The sequence below is a fragment of the Amphiprion ocellaris genome, chromosome 4, assembly GCF_022539595.1.
Source record: "Amphiprion ocellaris isolate individual 3 ecotype Okinawa chromosome 4, ASM2253959v1, whole genome shotgun sequence".
Taxonomy (NCBI): domain Eukaryota; kingdom Metazoa; phylum Chordata; class Actinopteri; family Pomacentridae; genus Amphiprion; species Amphiprion ocellaris.
Genome location: NC_072769.1, coordinates 14,965,056 through 14,982,722, shown reverse-complemented (window position 1 = coordinate 14,982,722; position 17,667 = coordinate 14,965,056). Strand labels below are relative to the sequence as shown.

The 17,667-nt window shown below is 43.9% G+C and overlaps 1 protein-coding gene and 1 long non-coding RNA gene across 2 annotated transcripts in view; one reads left to right on the top strand and one right to left on the bottom strand.

The window, feature by feature from the left end:
• pcdh7a (protocadherin 7a) overlaps positions 1 to 17,667 on the bottom strand; it is a 42,697-nt gene that overhangs the window by 14,348 nt on the left and 10,682 nt on the right. Inside the window, exon 4 of the mRNA XM_023267991.3 lies at positions 15,573 to 16,355. Within this exon, the coding sequence (XP_023123759.2) occupies positions 15,573 to 16,355 (783 nt within the window). The remainder of the gene's footprint in view (positions 1 to 15,572; positions 16,356 to 17,667) is intronic.
• On the top strand, positions 9,160 to 11,068 carry LOC129348752 (uncharacterized). Its single transcript, XR_008601432.1, has 2 exons — positions 9,160 to 9,400; positions 10,519 to 11,068. It is a non-coding gene; the product is annotated as an uncharacterized LOC129348752 (long non-coding RNA).

The window sequence follows — 17,667 nt, the reverse complement described above, 5'->3', positions numbered from 1 at the left end:
TTTTAACACTGTACCTCTGAGGTCAGTAAATGAAACTAAACCAAACCAAACTTTGACTAAGCGACTGAGTCGACCGGTCAAAATTTCTCTGCTGCTATATTTGCTAATAAAATCTCTGAGAGATTGCTGTAAAATCTTTTGAAAACCTTTTTGCTGTCAGCTGCTAAGTTATGCATCAAAGGCAGCGAGGGGGAGAAACGGTAAAATATGCTGACAGAAAGCATCTCGTGGTTGCTGCGTGAACAGGACAGATGGGTTAACAATTCATTTCACGATGATATATTTACGCTGGTTATTTAAATATAGAACTGATCTAAAACTGTGTTCAGGCCCTCGGTGCTGTTATCGAGTGACGTGTGCAGTGCTGGAATGCGGCTTTTCTGAGGCTGTGCTGAGCTCACACAGTGAAGCCATGAGGTCAAGCAGACAGGTAAAGACACGTGTTGAGAGACCAAAGTGGGAGATGGATGATGAATAACGCCACTGATAAATGGTTGAATGAGCAAAAGGAAAAAAAAACACAGACGACCAGAAGAGTGTTAATCAGACAAAAGAAAAGGAACAGACAAAGAAAAAACAGACTGCAGACCACGGGGCTGTCTGAAGTAGAAATGAAGAGATAAAGAATGCTTTGGGGGTGAGACCGTGGACTGTTGTGGCATTTGGAGAATGCAGAAAATGGTTTGGAGCAGGTTGAAACTCAGCTCAGGGAGGGATGAAGCAATATGAACAGCATTTCCTCAGCTGTCTGACTCGCAGATGTTGATGAGCCAAGGTGCCGTATTACACACCTACAACACACACACACACACACACACACACACACACTGAGCTTCCATGCAGATATCGTAAATGCACACATTAGACACACCTGCTTTCTGGCGCTCGCACTTGAAGGTGTGCACGCTCACACATTTATAACTATGCAGCATGTATGTTGCAGTGGGACCACCTCTGCAGTAAGAGCAATCCTCCCTTCTCCATGCTTCTGTTTCCCCCCCCTATTTTTTCCCTCCCCCCTCTCTCTTCTCTCTCCTTTCTTCTTCTTCTGCAGTTCATCACTCTCTTCCCTCCCTTGCCCTTTCTCTCTTTTCCCTCTGTCTCTCAGTTCTATCGCTCCCCCACTGCTCCCTCCAGAAGCAGGTGATGTAGAAGGGTGCTCAGCAGTATCTGACTATCAGGCCTGACTCTGTGAGAGGAATGATAATCACTGTGCTGCACTGCAGAGAGAGAAAGAAGAGAGGGAGTGAGGGAGAGACGGGGAGAGAGGAGAGGGAGGGAAAGGGGGCATGAGGTAGAGGGAAAAAGGGGGGCAAGTGCGGCAGTAGAAGCAAAGTAAAGTGAAGGGGGGGTGGAGACGAGGAGGGCAAGAGAGGGGAACAAAGAGGAGAAAAAAGGGGGAAGAAGACAAAGAGGAATGTTGGGAAAAGGGTGACAGGATTGCAGAAATTGACTCTAGCAACATATCCCTTCTTGGTGTCATGCTCCCTCTTTCCCCTAACAAGAAAACCCTCTCCTATTCCACTCCCCTCATCTTTCGCCTCCTGCATACACACCTCTAACAACAATCCACCTCTACTACCACAATAGCTTGTAGTACAGCAGCCCCGCGGTATGAGGGAGAGCCTTAGCCTTGTGTCGGAGCGCCAGAGAACATTAACTGCAGCAGCGAGGTCATCTGATCGGCACTATGCGGACCCTCTCTCTCTCTCTCTCTCTCTCTCTCTCTCTCTCTTTACTCCTCTTCAGACTGCAGCAGTCTGCTGTGAGACCCCCTGTGGCCAAAGCTAGAACTGCCAGCCTTTGCTGCCTCTTGGCATGCTTGTCCCCAGTAAACAGTTCATGCATCGTGCAAGCCATGCATGTAAATTCTTGAAGCTTCTCGGACACAAATCACTTTTTTTTTTTTTTTTTTTTTTTTTATAAAATAGGGAGCATTTAAAGCCAAACCCTGCGGTAAGCATCCACTATCACAGCCCTAACTAGTTGCTGCAAGTGTGTGGGTGTGTGTATTTAGTTGGTAGGTATGAGCAGAAGAAGCGAGACGGGCGCAGAGAGCGTGCGGATCCACTGCATCGCCATCCACCCCAGCTTTGTTATCATCAAGCTGTCCACTCTGGCATTGTGCTTTCTCCCTTCTCCCTGTCTCCATCTGGGCTCTCCACCCTGCAGATACACATTGAAAATCACTGACTCTATTCACAGTGTCTGGCCTTTGAAATGTTTATCCTTTTGTGCAGCCGTGGCTGTCTATAGGGGGAAAAAAAACAAAACAGAAACAAAAGCTCATGGAGTGAGATGTAAAATGAGGCTTACCGGACAAATGCCCATGATTCAGATTAGCTCCTTTGTTGGTGTGTTTGTGTGTGCTGGTGATGTTCGCCACTTTCCACTGCCAGTCCTTAAAACAGTAATCTCTTATAATATCCATGACAGCAGCCATTGTTGAGAAAGATGCAAACAGGATGGTGGCGTACAACTGTCCTTCTGTGTGCATGCGTGAGTAAGAGAGACCATACATATGTATGGCTGTTATTTAGATGGAATTTACTGCCCGGTCTGTGTGTGTGTGTGTGTTGGGGACCATTAGACTAATAGTATGCGTGTTAGGAACAGGCTTTTCCCACCCACTGCTATTGTCCATTAAGGTTGACCAGACGAAGAGCGAACAATAGTCTCTCTGTGGGGGCCAGTGTATGAAAGAGTAAAAGTGAGGATGAGGCTAAAGATACGTAGCTGTACACACAAGGCCAAAGCAGGCTCACACACACACACACAACCTCCCTGTAGAGAGTGATTAGGAGTGCTGCTGTGAACAATAGACAGTCAATAAAGGACCTCAGAGACATCCGGATACAAGAGCAAGGTCTCTATCCCCCCGACTCCCTCCTCCACTGCCACCTCTGTTCATTTTTTTCTCTTTCTCAGCATCCCGTGCTCCTCTTCCTGCATCCCGTTCCTTTTTCCCTCTTTCTCCTCCACTTTTCAAACTATTTTACTCATCAAAATTGGCATATTTCTCCGCATCGCTCTCGTTTTCTTCTTGTTTTCTCGTCCTCTCTCTCACTTACACCCCGTCTCCTTTGTGGCGCTCCTGTCTTTTGTAAAATGGGTGGACGGGCTGAGCTGACAGAGGCTGACACGACAGAGCGCTATGGCAAACTGAAATCCATCCTGTCAGTTTAGAATCAGTGTCAGTCATTTTACAAGGTTAAAGATAGCTTTGCCTAATGTGCTGTCAGATACAAACAAACACCACGTAGGCCTTGCGACACATACACAATTACAAACACACACAGAAGTACACTGGAGCAAACACACACACATATACTCAGACATGCGTCGCACTGCAGGAGAGCGTCGCATTAACTCACCTACCTTCATCTAAATCTGACCTAAAATGGTAAGACAGCATATTTGTGTATTGGATATTTCGGAGTGTGTGTGTGTGTGTGTGTGTGTGTACTTGTGTTACTCACACAGTAGGGACACAAATTTGTCACATTGTGGGAACCAGGCTCCCTTTTCGGGGACAAAAAGCAGAATTTCTTATAGTTAAGGGTGAAGACTTGGTTTAAGGTCAAGGGTTATGGCAAGGCAAGTGGTCGCTGTGGTTACGGTGAGTCTCCAGAAAATCAATATGGGTCGATGTACTGTCCTCCGAAGTGATGGAAACACAACTGTGCGTGTGTGTGTGTGAACCCCATCTCAGCCCTATCAACCCCGTGACAGACACAGTGCCACAGAAATGTCTTGGGGCGCCTCGCCCAATGTCTTGACAATAGTCTCAGTGTGTGTGAGTGACAGAGAGTGGCTCGGGGACACAGAGGGGGCGTTATACTGGGTAGACGGCACGCACGCAGATACACATAAACACACAACACACACACACACACATTAAAGAGGGAAGACAGTGCACTCTTTCTCTCCCTCTGCGCTATTACTCATTCCCTCTCTCCCTGACGCAGAGAGACTCAATCATTCTCACACTCTGTCTCCTTTGACGCAGAGGAAAAACATAAAATAACTGCTCCCTCACTCTCCCTCCCCTGTTCGCTGTTTGTATGTGTGTGCGCGCACAAACGCGGACTGTATAATTAATACGGCTTTCATTTTCTTTGAGCTATGAAGTATGCTTTTGGTATGCAAACAGACTTCTTGCATGTGAGTGTGCGTAAGTGTGTGTGTGATTCAGCATGTGTGTGTGTGTGTGTGTGTGTGTGTGTTCAATACACCAGAGACGGAGTGCAAAGTTGGGCCATTGAGCGGAAGGAGAAGGAAGGAGGAGAGTTAATGAGAGAGCAGGGGAGAATCCAAGCCGTTCCCATCGATAACCTCGCAGAACACTTCAAGCGTATATATGTACATTGGCTCAATTTTGCAATCCCCTTTGAAAATTATAGTTCACCATTAGGGTTAAGAAATTACTTCAGTGGAGTCATATTCAGCAGAGTTTCAGAGAGCTGAGTCTTTGCTCAGGAGTCTGCCTGATTATTATGCGGCTCTTGGCATTAAAAAAATGTTTAAAAATGCAAATTATTCCACAGCTACTTCAGTAAAAGAGCTAAGCTGCCACTGAAAGCAAAATGTTTGTTGCACACTGAGATTTCAGGTATATACAGCACTAATTACTTATCATGCGTCAATGTCTATTCTCTTACATCTATGTACTTCTGCTGATAACAGAGCCTCTCAGTGGTTCATGTGAGAATATAAGGATTGACAACCATTTATACATTCTTTTGTACATTTTCTTTGTGTTTAGTCCTTTGTTAGGGTAAAATGTAAAAAAAAAAAGTAAAACAACAACTATAAATGGTTTTCATGATTGGTTTATCTGCAGTTTCTTTTCAGTCTTGACTGATAAATAATTTAGACTTACTGGCCCAATGGGGTGACAAAAATTTCCTGTTGTATCTAACCAGCAGTCCAACACCTATATTCAGTTTACTGTCACAGGACACAGAAAATCGAAACTATTTTAACTTTTTTGCAATAAATAAAATTACTCAAATGATTATTTACTTATTAATGGTTGTAGATTGCTGCGTTTTGCAAAGTGTAACTCTGCTATGAAAAACTACGCATCTCCAAAGCACAGATGTTTTATGAACTAAGTCAAAAAAGCTTGTTTTAAGCCTTGAGACAACAACCCAATTAACTTTTAAAGCTAATTCATGAAAGAGGAAAATTTTTCATCTCACTAAAGAGAATTTAATCCTCCACTTTATCTGAAAAGTTAAAAAATTACCAGTACACATGGTATATGGTTTTCACAAGACAGCAACAAGGCCTCTAATTTATACAATATTTGCACTGTTTAACTAATATCTACTAAGAAGATCAAACTGTGAGTCAAGCACTTTGTAGATGCAAGCACACTGGTTAATGCCAACAAAAGTTACGGCGTGTTGTGTGTAAATTGGTCTCCTTACAGTCCAGATCTCAGATGCACATTCTTAAATCCCCATATGGGAGTAGGGAATGAATTATTAAACCATTCATAATGATCACGCCATGTGAGAGTAACATCGCTTTGTAAAAGTCATGCAGAGCCATTTTCCTGCTGCAGCAACTCGATTCTCGCATTAAAAATAACACCAGCTGTTTCTGTTTTTTTTGATATTCAATTAGTATTTTAGTCAATATTTTAAATTTAATGTTTGATCTCCCTCAAAATTACACCACTGCTGCTGTTACTTTGTGGTTGAGAGCTACTTAAAATGTGGCCAAGCGTGGTGAGCACGCTTGACTTCTGTCTTTTAGCAAATTCTGGAGAGAAAAAAAAACAGGGAAAAGAAGAAGAAGAAGAAAAAGAAAAAAAAACCACGCAGATCATGTGGAGGTGAAGTCGTCGATTCAACATATTTTTGACGGAAGGCTCCCTGCAACGGCTCTGCTGGATTTAAAAGGGCCGTTGTCAGCAAAGGCCGGCATTAAGAAACACTCTCACACATCAAATTCTAATCAAAGCCTGCTCTTTTTAACAGCCGTGAAAGCTTTCATGTTAACACGACACCGCGACCAAAGCTTTATTCACGCTTTTAAAAGAGACTGACCAGTCACCGAGCGTTTGTGTGTGTCTGCACCTGACAATACACCATATCTGTGTCAACACACTCTATCCTTGCTTCTCATCTTACCGGTGATACTGTGTGTGACTCCCCTAACCATGAATAATTGTCTGTGATCCCCACTTACACTGTGCACACCTGTGTGATTGAGTGCATGTATGCATGCACGCAAGGATGTGTATATTTTCCAAAGCCATCTGAGGTTGTCGGCTCAGATGTGAGCATTCTTTTATCCAACCAATTAGAGGTTGCCATTTCATCCCCATGGAAACCTGTTTGTGGCACTAATTGGCAGAAATATTTGCATGACTTTGATTACAATTTTTGTGTGTGTGTGTGTGTGTGTGTGTGCTTCAAGTTTCTGTGGGTTTGAGTAATGTTCCATTAAAGTGAGTTGTTTTGTTTTCGCTTTTTCCTCAAGTACTGTTAGCTGCTTTCTTTATATTATCTGTGTGTTCCTGAAACAAGAGAAGAGAGCTCCTTAAATAATGTATGTGTGATTTGTACCTGTGCAGTGCTGACCCATTAAGGACCAGTTTACGGTAATGCTGTGCAATTACTGTGCTGTACTGGGAGCAAGCCATTGATTTAACATGTTGTTTGATTCATCAAAGATGAGTTTATTCGGAGAGTGTCTGTATGTGGATGGGTAAAAAAAAAAAAAAAGTAATTCGCTTGCATGGTTGTAGTTATTCATTTGAAATGTTTATGGGAGCGAGTTAAAAGTGGTGTGTGGTGTGAGTGTGTGATTACTAGACTTTGTGGGTTTATGTGTTCATGTCAAACAGGTCAAACTATTTTAATGTCTCTGTTTGAAGGCACCGGCTACTTCTTAGTTCTGCTATGTGTGTGCGCATTTAGGTGGGAGTCTCTTATCTGGTCTATTTCTGAAAGGAAAGTGGGACTGAGCAAGGATCAAACACACATGCACACACATACATACACTCACACATACGTGCACACATACATTGGGAGAGGTTTGGGTCAGTGGCATAATATGGAGCATCGCTGCAGGCAGAGGCCTGCCCACTCAGATTTATGTAACTTCTTCAATAGGGCAGGTAGAAAGCTCTGATTTTCTCTCTCTCTCACACACACACACACACTCCCACCAAAATAGCCTGAAGAGTCTGAGCTGGCTTTACTCTCAAAGTGAAGTTCCTTCCACTCTTCTCCTCTCCCGTCTCCTCCTAACCCCAGACCCATATACCTCATTTCTATCTTTTTCATTCCATCTCCTCCTTTCCTACACTCCCCCCATCAGCTTTCCACCCCGAGGCAATACCTAAGAACGCATTCCCATTTCATAGCTTCACATCCCCCCCACCACTCGCTGAAGCACTGCCTGGTCTCCCAGTCACCTTATTTCTTTTCATCTACCTACCCAAATCTCCCAGCTCCTACCCCTCCTCCCACACCACCACCATCATCCCCTTCTTTCTAAGCCATGGGTATAGACCAGGAATATTCTTTTCTCCTCTTCCACTCATTTTCTGTCTCCTCCTCCACTCTTTTCTCTTCTTCTATCTTCATCTTGATCTGCTGATTTATCTATCTTCCACCAACAATTCTAAAACAGATGGCTACACTTAGCCTGGAGCAAAAACATTGGCTTTGGACTACAGCGCTACCAGGGCCAGTCTTTTGCACTCACGCAAGATCTAATAAGCTGATATCCGGCGAGAAATGTGCTCTGATTTGCCAGTAGCAAAAATGCATAAACCATATTGCACAGTGCAGATATTCACACCTTAGGCTTGTTCCTTGGTAGCATGCTTAATTTTATCCAATCAAAAAAAAGAAAAAGAAAAAAAAACACCAAAGAATAAAACTGACTTTAACCACTGTCTAAAAATCGAAGAAATAGGCGGGAGAGGGATATGGAGAGGGTTGTTAAGAGCCATTTGTAAAATTTAAAGAAACTATTAAGCGTTATAAAAAAAAAAGAGAAAAAGTTTGGAGCCATTAAAAGCACGTTTTGAAAAGATGGATCCAGATGGAGAGTGATGAAAAGAGATGAAACCACTTAGGGAGAACAGAGAGATCAATCAGGAGAAGACAGACGGAGGAGGATGTGATTGTGTGTGTGTGTGTGTGTGTGTGTGTGTGTGTGTGTGTGTGTGTGTGTGTGTGTGTGTGTGTGTGTGTGTGTGTGTGTGTGTGTGTGTGTGTGTAGGGGGGTAGTCAGACATTGGGGATGGAAAGAAACGCTATTTTATTGGATGAGTTACCCAGCACTGAGTTCCAAAGCAGACAGCGCAGGCAATCACTCTGTAATAATAATCACTCATAATGGCATACTCAAGAATAGATTTATACTTGTCACCTTTGTTTTGGAAGTTTGCACATTTCAGTTTGCATCTGTAAATTCTGTTTACAGAGTCTGTATGTGCACGTCTTTGTTAGTGGGTTTAATTTTTTGAAGTCTAACCACTTGCATTCTGTCTGTATTGTCTGTCTCTGTTTTCACTTCCATTGCTTTGAGCTTAATTTTACAAGCTGTGAGCTAAAAAAAAAAACATGTCTGCACGTGTGCTCACAGACTTCTGATAGATTTAAAAGCAGCTGAGGTTGCTATGATTTGTTCTAAAGATATCATAGGGCCCCACAGCTTATAGCCAGAAACTTAAATGTAAGTTTCTGGAACTATTTCCATTATATTTTAGCAAAATGATGCTGAGATCATATCAGTCTACTTGATATATTAAAATCACCGATTCACCAACTGCACACTGAGCTGTCACCTGCAACATCCACCAGGGAGGTAAACAAAATTGAAATCACATCAGCTCACTTCAGTTTGAGTTGACTTCACCCAACTTTATTCCATATAGGCTGAATTATTCAATTTAGCTGAGTCCAATTCAGTTCAATTCAAAAATCCATTCAAGCCAATTTAATTCAGCCCCACTCAGTACCACTTATTGCACTGAACATCCTTTTGTGTAGGTGGATAAAACCAGTCACAGGGCTACTAAGCTGTCTACAATCCCTGTCTAGTGTGAGAAAGAGCGCTTTTGTTTAGCAATATTGGGTAAAATTGCGCAACTCACAGACAGCCATTAAGGTAATGCTGGAAGGCAGATGAGCTGAATGCAGAGCTGTATAATACAGAGTGGAGTCTTCAAGAAGCAAATAAAAGGAAGCATCGCAGTGAGGGGCTTGCTATGTAGGTCTTTGTGTGTGCTCGAGTGTGTGTCTGTGTCAGAGTTAAGAAGAGAGTGTGTTTGCGAGCCTCCACGGATGTGTGTGTGATTCTAGGAGACAGAGCGTGCCGGGGCTTGTGCATGTGATTCGATCCAGAGGGAATGGAAGAAGAAACTGATGTAAGAGATGGAAAACTTTCCTATCCGCTTGTGTGTCATCATATTCTTATCAGACTTCGTTTGCTTGCAGTGGAAAGTGTATATGCATAAGGATCTGGGAGGGTGTGTAATTATGTGCTATTATGTACACACATGAGTGTGTTTCAGTGGGCACGTCTGTGTGAGTTAAAGTCATAAGTCTGACGGCGTCTGCTGCGTGTGTCCCTGCCTCGGCTTGCCTGTGTGTGAGTGAGTGAGTGAGTGGGAATGACATTCTCACATTCCTGCCATTTCGCAGAGAAGTTGAAACAAATGCTGAAGGGAGGAGTTGTTAACACAGTAACATTATCAGCTGAACAGCCTGTCGGTATTATCTCGTGTGGTAAACAGCCAAGACAGACAGGGGACTTCCAATCACATTGTGGCTCTCGGTGACCTTGATGTGTACGGAAACAGACAATTTCTCTCCTTTTGCCTCCCGCAATCTCCCTCCGATTGTCTCCTCGCTTTGTCTCGCTGGCTTTGTCTCGCTGTGCTCGGCTCCCACACACTGAAACACACACATACATCTTCTATTTGATAAATCTGTGAGGATGTTCAACTGACTTTCATTTCCCGACTTCTGCAACAAACCTCAGTCTCAACCGCTACATGCCTCCGTTTATCTTTGCTTTCACCTTGATCCAAAACCTTCCGAGGAGTAATGATGACCAAAACGTCGCTTTTGAGGTGTCATCTTCATTCCTCTGAGGACATTTGAACTTACACCTTGTCTACTTTGGCTACATTGTGAAAGCAGCACGTCAGCACAGCTGCAGGAGCTGCAGTCCTACGTCATTTGGTTTTTCCAGCCACAGCACTGCTGTGCAATCTGAAATGTTTCGACAGCTTTCAGAGCCAAACACATAAACACTATAGTTTAACACTACACTACGTCAAGAGAAAAAAGGTCTAAAGTGGCTGCTTCAGGAGTAAACTGGCTCTGGAGCAGATAGTAGAGTGCTTTCATGTCTACCACATTGGATGTATTTGTCTAATTATCTGGCAGGCTTATTAATACCCGGTTAACTCATCCGGCACTGTTTGTCTCATTCTCTTGACTCCACCCTCCCACAATTATCCATTTTTTCCTCTTTCAGACACCATCTGGGTCCATTGCAGGGCAAAAATCACCACCTCAGATGGAACCTGAGAGTCCTTTGCTCATCCCTCCAACATCACAGGATCCCAGATCAGCCAACCAGATGACCCCAACATCCACCGTCTTCCTACACTAGCTATTCTCATTAAAACTCACATCATGGCATGGTCCTTTCTTGTGAAATGACCACTGCTTATCACTTAGCTAAAGTTCCATATTACTGTAGGTCTGATGGTGACAACTGATCTCCATTACAGCTAAACAAAGTCAGTATGAGGAATAAACAATGCAGCTGAACAAAACTTCTGGGGAGACCTTGAGTTAAGATTTCTTCTTTTGTCAAGCCTTCCTAAGTTTGTGTATTAAGTTTGTTTTGTATCCATAATTGCTGCCAATCAAATTCTAGAGCAGCTTTGAAGTGAATTTTAACCACAGATGAAATGACACACGGTTTAGTCATCACTTCTGTGCCTGCGGATATATCTACTATATACTTAACTGTATGCACTAGTAGAAAATTATAAAGCATAATAAAAAAAATTACAGGATTCATTTGTCTGGTGAAGTTCACAAATGATTCTCCTCCTACACAGCTATCAAAGTAACCACAGTAACAAAAATGAATGCTTTTAATTGAAAACTTGATTTACTGAAATGATGGTTTATGACAGGTGAGGACTAGTGGCACAATAACACACAACCAGCTATTACTTTAAAGAGCTCTTTGTGACCACATGAGTGGAGGAATAACTTTTCCTAACAAAGCAACATGACTTGTGGTCCAGAATAAAAGTTGTTTAATAGCTCTGACTGATGACATTAATCTTAAATCTGTCAATAAAGAGTCAATCTGTGTGACTTAACACTCAAAAATCTTGGTTTGTTGTTTGAACTGAAAGGCACAAATGTTCATTGTTTTCCTTTGGTCTGAACTGATGGAGCTGCACTGCAGATGTAAAAGCCCCTTGAAACACAACGTATTTGTATCCATATGATCCCGGTCAAGTGAAAAATCAATGTTTACAGGGTAAGCGTGTATTCCACCTCCACAACCGAGCATCTAACGAAAACAAAACATCTGTCTCCATTTCCCTGTAATGTTTGAGCCTTCTTCATCTCCTCTTATCATCCTCTTATCATTAATACCTCTCTCTCTCTGACTCTGTCTCACTTCGTTCCGTCTGTCTCATGTTCCCTCTCTGATGTCCACCGACTCTCACTTTGTCCCTGTCCCCTCCCCTCGCTCTTTGTCGCCGGGTCAGTAGATCAGTTTTCAGTCTGGCTCGATGGGTGATCCCCGCTTTGGTTACCTCGTCCTTCTCACTTACCCCCACCTCCTCACCCCTCGACCATATGGCTGGCTGCGTGGCCTGAACTCGTCGTGGCTTTAATAAATACATCAGTGCGCCGGTATCATCACGAAAGGGGTCATGGGTTGGTTACAGCGTGCAACGGAGAGAAAGGGGGAGGGGGGAGTGTGCATTCGTGTGCTTGCGTTTGCTTCTGGTTGACAGTGCCTTCACCTCTTTGACCTAAATGGACACCACATGTCATCATAGAAGGCGTATGTGTGGACGCATTCATGCAGTGGGCCGGAGCGCGTTGAGGGGTGAATGCGAGTCAATGACAGACGCTCATCATATTTAATCCTGGAGGGATTTTGTTGAAATGAAAAGCTGCTTTTCAATTTTATAATCCAGTAGACCTAATCTCTCTACCCGCACTCGTCCACACAGTCCAATTAGACGAACAAGGGCTGGCCGGATGTGTCCACCGCAAAACTCTCCACAGTCTGTCTGTGCTGTGTCAAAACACCGAGGTGCCCCCGTGTCATGAGAGCCCAGCGCTGACCTTCACCAAGTGTTGCAGAACTGTGCAATGCGCCAAAAACTGCGCCGTCAACCCACCTGTTTCCACTGCAGTCTTGGCCTTGTTAACAGGGCATTGATTGGACTGAATGTGTGTGTGTGTGTGTGTGTGTGTTGAAGTGGGTGTGTGTGTGTCTGGTTCGATTCAGCCTTTGTGGCACCTCGCTCTCGACCGCCCCCACACACCCGCTGGGTCCAGAGAGAGAGAAAGTGCACACTACAGGGAAAGAAGTCGCACTAGTGAAAACGCTGAGTCGATCCATTCTGAGAGGTCAGTGTGGCGCATGGAAGACGCAAAGGTAACAGCGGTGGGATTTTTAGATTTATGGCTGGGAATATGGCAAAGAAACTGGAGATGGATGGAAAGGAACAAAAGGGTTTAAGTCAAAGGTGTAAGGAGAGAAAAGGAAGGTGAAAAGTGCTCAATTGGATGCAGTTTACTTCTAAAAAAAAGAGTAAAAGATAGAAATCTAATGAAACTGGACCATAAATGTTAAGCTCTATGACCTTTGCTGTAGTTGAAAGAGGACGGCAGACAGGAAAAACTGTTTTGTGGTTGAGTGTGTGTTGTGTGTGTGTATGTGTGGTGGTAGTTAAGAGGGTAGAACGAGGCCACTTTGCCCATATTGACTGCAGAGCCATGTGACTGCTGTGATCATTAATGTGTCCTGATGCCAACGGGTATCCTGATGACCCACATCTCAGCAGTCCACTCTCACTCTCTGGCTGGCACCCAAACCAGACCTCTCTCTCACTCACTCATTCTCTCTCCCTGCCTCTCCCCTACTTGGGAGCACGTACTCTAACCTTCTTCCTAACACTCTCTCCATTAGAGCTTGCTATCGAACTTTCCTGCCACTGACTGACGTGTCTGTGGCGAGGCTGGTCCAGAATGTCTGGCTTTATCTTGTTTTCTCCTTCATTAATTCCATATATACCCATTAAATAGACTATCACACTCTTTTCCCCTTTTCTAATGTTAACTTTTTAGTACTTGTTTACTTCTTACGAGTTCTTGCTGTATGTTTTATAATGTACTGTATGTGTTTTCTGTATGTAACTGCTGCCATTTGGGCCAGGGCTGCCTTGAAAAAGAGATCATGTAATCTCAATGGGACTCACTTGGTTAAATAAAGGTTAAGAAAAACTCCCACTGATGCAGATTTCCTTTCCTTCTCCACAGTGAAGAGTTTACTTTGCAAAACAGATCAAAACCATTAACTGAGCTGTCTTGTCTTCTTGTTGCCTCTCTGATGCAATCTTTTACTTCTTCTGTGACGCCCATTTTTTTCCCCGCAACTTGGAGTTACCCTAGTTGGTCTGATGATGTGCTGACTTCAGATGAACAGTTTTAATGTTTGCACTGACCCAGTAAAGTAGCTTTGAAATTCAGAAGTTCTTCCCCCCCACCCCATCTCATTTACTCCATCTTTCTTCCCTCCTAACCCTCCGTAATTCTCTCCCACTCCTGATCTAATGCTATTCCAATTTCTGTTGGCGTCCCAATTCCTACATTTGGCACATACAAACCACCTATTACTCCCTGAGTCTATCTCTCACTTGCACTCACTTATAAAATGCATATGCCTTCATGAAAAAAGCCGTCCCTCAAGCACAGTGACAGGCAGCCACCAACACAAACCTGCTCATGTCGCCAAACTGTTCAACTTAACAAATTCTGACATGTACGCGAACGCAGTCACGCATGAGTACCCACAGTCTTAGACGCCAGCACACACACACACACTAAGACACGGCTGTGCATGAAACCACGGGCGGTTGGATATTTTGAGGGTGGACTCAGATTGGGAGGGGGCACACCCCACTGCAGCAGAGCAGCTAATTACCCCGTACAATCAATAATTCATTACAGTGTCAGTTTATATGTCTGCATGACTCTATGTGTGCTGGCATGTTTTGAGTGCACGTAAGCATGAACACCAAAACTCTCCCAGTAAGCATTTTCTTTCCCTGGGAATGGCAGATTAAGAGGATTGACTCTGTAATGGATTAACCTCTGGAGTTTGTATGCGTGCGTGTTCCTCCGTGTGCGTTGAGCAGGATCAGAGAGTGCGTGTATGAATTGATTAGCCTAAGAAGCTCCTCTCTTTCCCTTTTAATGACCACATCAGCACTTTTTCACCACGGGGAGGATAAATGTTGAGCTGTCTGTCAAGGAAATGAGTCGCCTCCCCTTTAAGAAGGGTTCGCTGTCACTCAAATATCACTCTTGGGAGCACTCCCCCTGGACTACGGAGACCCTGCTGTGTCAGTGTGTCTACGGTGATAGATGCTGCTCGTGTCTGTGTGTTAGTGTGTGTGTGTGGGTAGCGGGGTGAGTGACCGTCTCTATGCAGTAGTTTTTGTCAGCAGGACTTCAGCTTTTAACTGCAGCTTTCTAAATCAATACCAAAGCCAGCGTATCCATTATCTATGCAACTGACACTGTTTATCGAATAAACATATATGCTAAATGGAAAAAAGATAACAGCTTGATAAGGGAAACAGAAACACAAAATGACCAATTACCCTGTTGGAAGCAACTGCTCGCCTTCTCTTTCTTTTCTATCTTTACTCATCAGGGGTTCATGCACGTGGTCTCACACAGACACACAAGCAGTCATGCATGCACACAGAAATGCAAATTTACATGTTGTTGAGCTACAGTATGAGCTTGACTTATGTGCCCTGCAGAGGGTTGCACAAACACACACGCACGCACACGCACGCACACACGCGCACACACACACACACACACACACACACACACACACACACACACACACACACACACACACACACACACACACACACACACACACACACACACACACAGTGACAGCAGGGTACAGTCACACTGCTGATAGGCTTAGGATGCTGACACAGACGCACAACTGGGTGTGCATGCATGCACAGATACTGACAGCTATTTTGTGGAGATAAAATAGTGTTTAGACATTAGCGACAGAGTGTGCAGTACAGTATGTCAGGAGATGCGTGAAGAAGAAGTGATGAAGTCAAGGAGGCGGAGGACTAGAAAGAGATCAGAAACCACAGAGCGGACAAAGAGACAGAGAAACAGAAAGAGATGAGTCTTTTAGGATAGATTTAAATAAAGAGATAACAGAGGCAAACCAATACTAAAGGGCCTAATAGCTTCCCAGTTCATTTCTAGGGCACCTACCTGTTTGTTGTACTTGTTCCCAGTCTGGCAGCCATACTCTGAGCACTGGTCAGATCCCAGGGACATGGCATCTGCATTGCCACTGCCCCCACTACTGCTGCTGCTGGAACCGGCACTCCCCACACATCCACCACTGCCCACAAAGGTGTTGGAGGGAGGCAGCTCCTGGACCGCCTGATGTTTCTTTCCTTCTGCTGGGGGGGAATGGGGCTGTAGGTTCACGGCAGGGAGAGGGGAGCTGGATTTGTAGTGCCTGGCCAGATCTGGGCTCGATTGGTGCCGCCTGCCGCCGCCCATCCGTGGGCTGCCAGGGTCGCCGTCCATGGCACAGTAACGGGCTGCTAGGCGCTCACTAGCACTGCTCAGATCCTCCTCATCATCATCATTGGCATGGCGACGCAGCCCGTTGACTGTGACAATACCGCTGTAGAGCGATCTGTCTGACTTCCCTCCTCCTCCAACTGCACTGCCGCCACTTCCATTGCGCTTGTCCCGTCGAGGTTTCCGTCCACGGTCTGATCCTCCACCACGGCCGGCCTGTGGTTGAGCTCCTGAAGGACTGAAGAAGTCTTCCTCTGGCTCCTTCTTGCCGGCCTCATAGCCATTCTTACCCTGAGCGCCACACTGTCGAGCTGTGACTACAAGGAGAATAACTAGAATCACCGCTGCGGCTCCTGCCAGGACACCGATAGCAACACTGAGACGCTGCTTCCCTAAGGCACGTTCACTGTCTGGATCCCCTGCAATGTCCAGTGACAGTGGAGCCATCAGGCTTCGGGCCACCTGGGATGGGAGGAAGAGAGAAGAAAGATAAGAGAGAGAAGATACAGAGTGAAAGAGGAAAAGGAACAAAAAGAGACAAACCATCAATGAGAAAATAGTCCACAACAACTACTGTAAAGGAAGACACAGTGGGCATGAGCCATGGAGAAACATCAAACAGCATCTTCATCTTAATTACACTCAACACTATGTTTTAGTGTGGGAGCTTCACCATTATTCCCAGACACATAGAGTGTCACTAAATATATAATTGCTCTTGCTTCCCAGTTGCAGCATTTCAAGTTGTGCCTGTAATTCTCCACTTGTGATCTCGCATCATTTGCAGTGTTACAGGAAATACCTGAGATTAGGCTGCATAAAGCTGATTAGAAGAATGAAAAGAAACTTCAGACACTGAGGTCAGTTAGAAGAGGAGAAGAAGAAAAACAGTCAATAAATGTGAAAATAAAGGCAAGAGACATACTATGACTACATCTTCAGAACACAAACACATCTACTGTCTCATCAGTGCACAATGTATCTATTGTGAATGATAGTGTAGGCGTGGATTTGTTAAGGATTTGCTATCCCAATTTCTGCACAGAGAATTGGATGGATAGTCAAATAGAGGACTACTGTAAACATGGGTGCTCTTTGCAATCCTTTTGAGTTTATTCTGTTAAGCATAATAGTTTATATATATGTATTGATATATATACATATATATCCATTTCGATATATCATATATTTATATTATACTTAATATTAAAATGCTATGCATTTGGGTTTAAGGTAGAACTAACCAGGATCTCCCTTCACAAGCACATAGAGCTAAGCCCAAATTCTGATTTGTAGCAAATTCTTATTTGACCAATAGGTTTCTGCTCGCTTGAATTGGCAAAACACATTGAGTTGAAGATGTTAACTATAAATCTGAACTATTTTTGTGTTTTTTTTCTTTTTGAATGATTACTAAAAATGCCATGTCCAACACTGTCCATATCCTTTAAAATCGTCACAACTGTTTTTAGAAAATGCAAGCTTCTACATTAGTCCTCATTCCTACTACATTCCAAAGCATTCTGTTACAGTTTGAATTGAGAATAGCTCATACAGTACACTATTTCTCTGGTCAGTTACTAGCCAATTACAAGTGATGGCTAAAACCAAAGAGCTTAATGAGGACCTCCAGGTGCTCATTGTAGGTGCTCACAAGACAAAAAAAGTCTATAAAGCCATATTCAAGTTTTTTCAAGCGCAGTGGCCAAAATGCAAAGCATAATTAAAAGTACATGGGTTTCACACTGTCGAAAATCTCAAAGAGCATGATAAG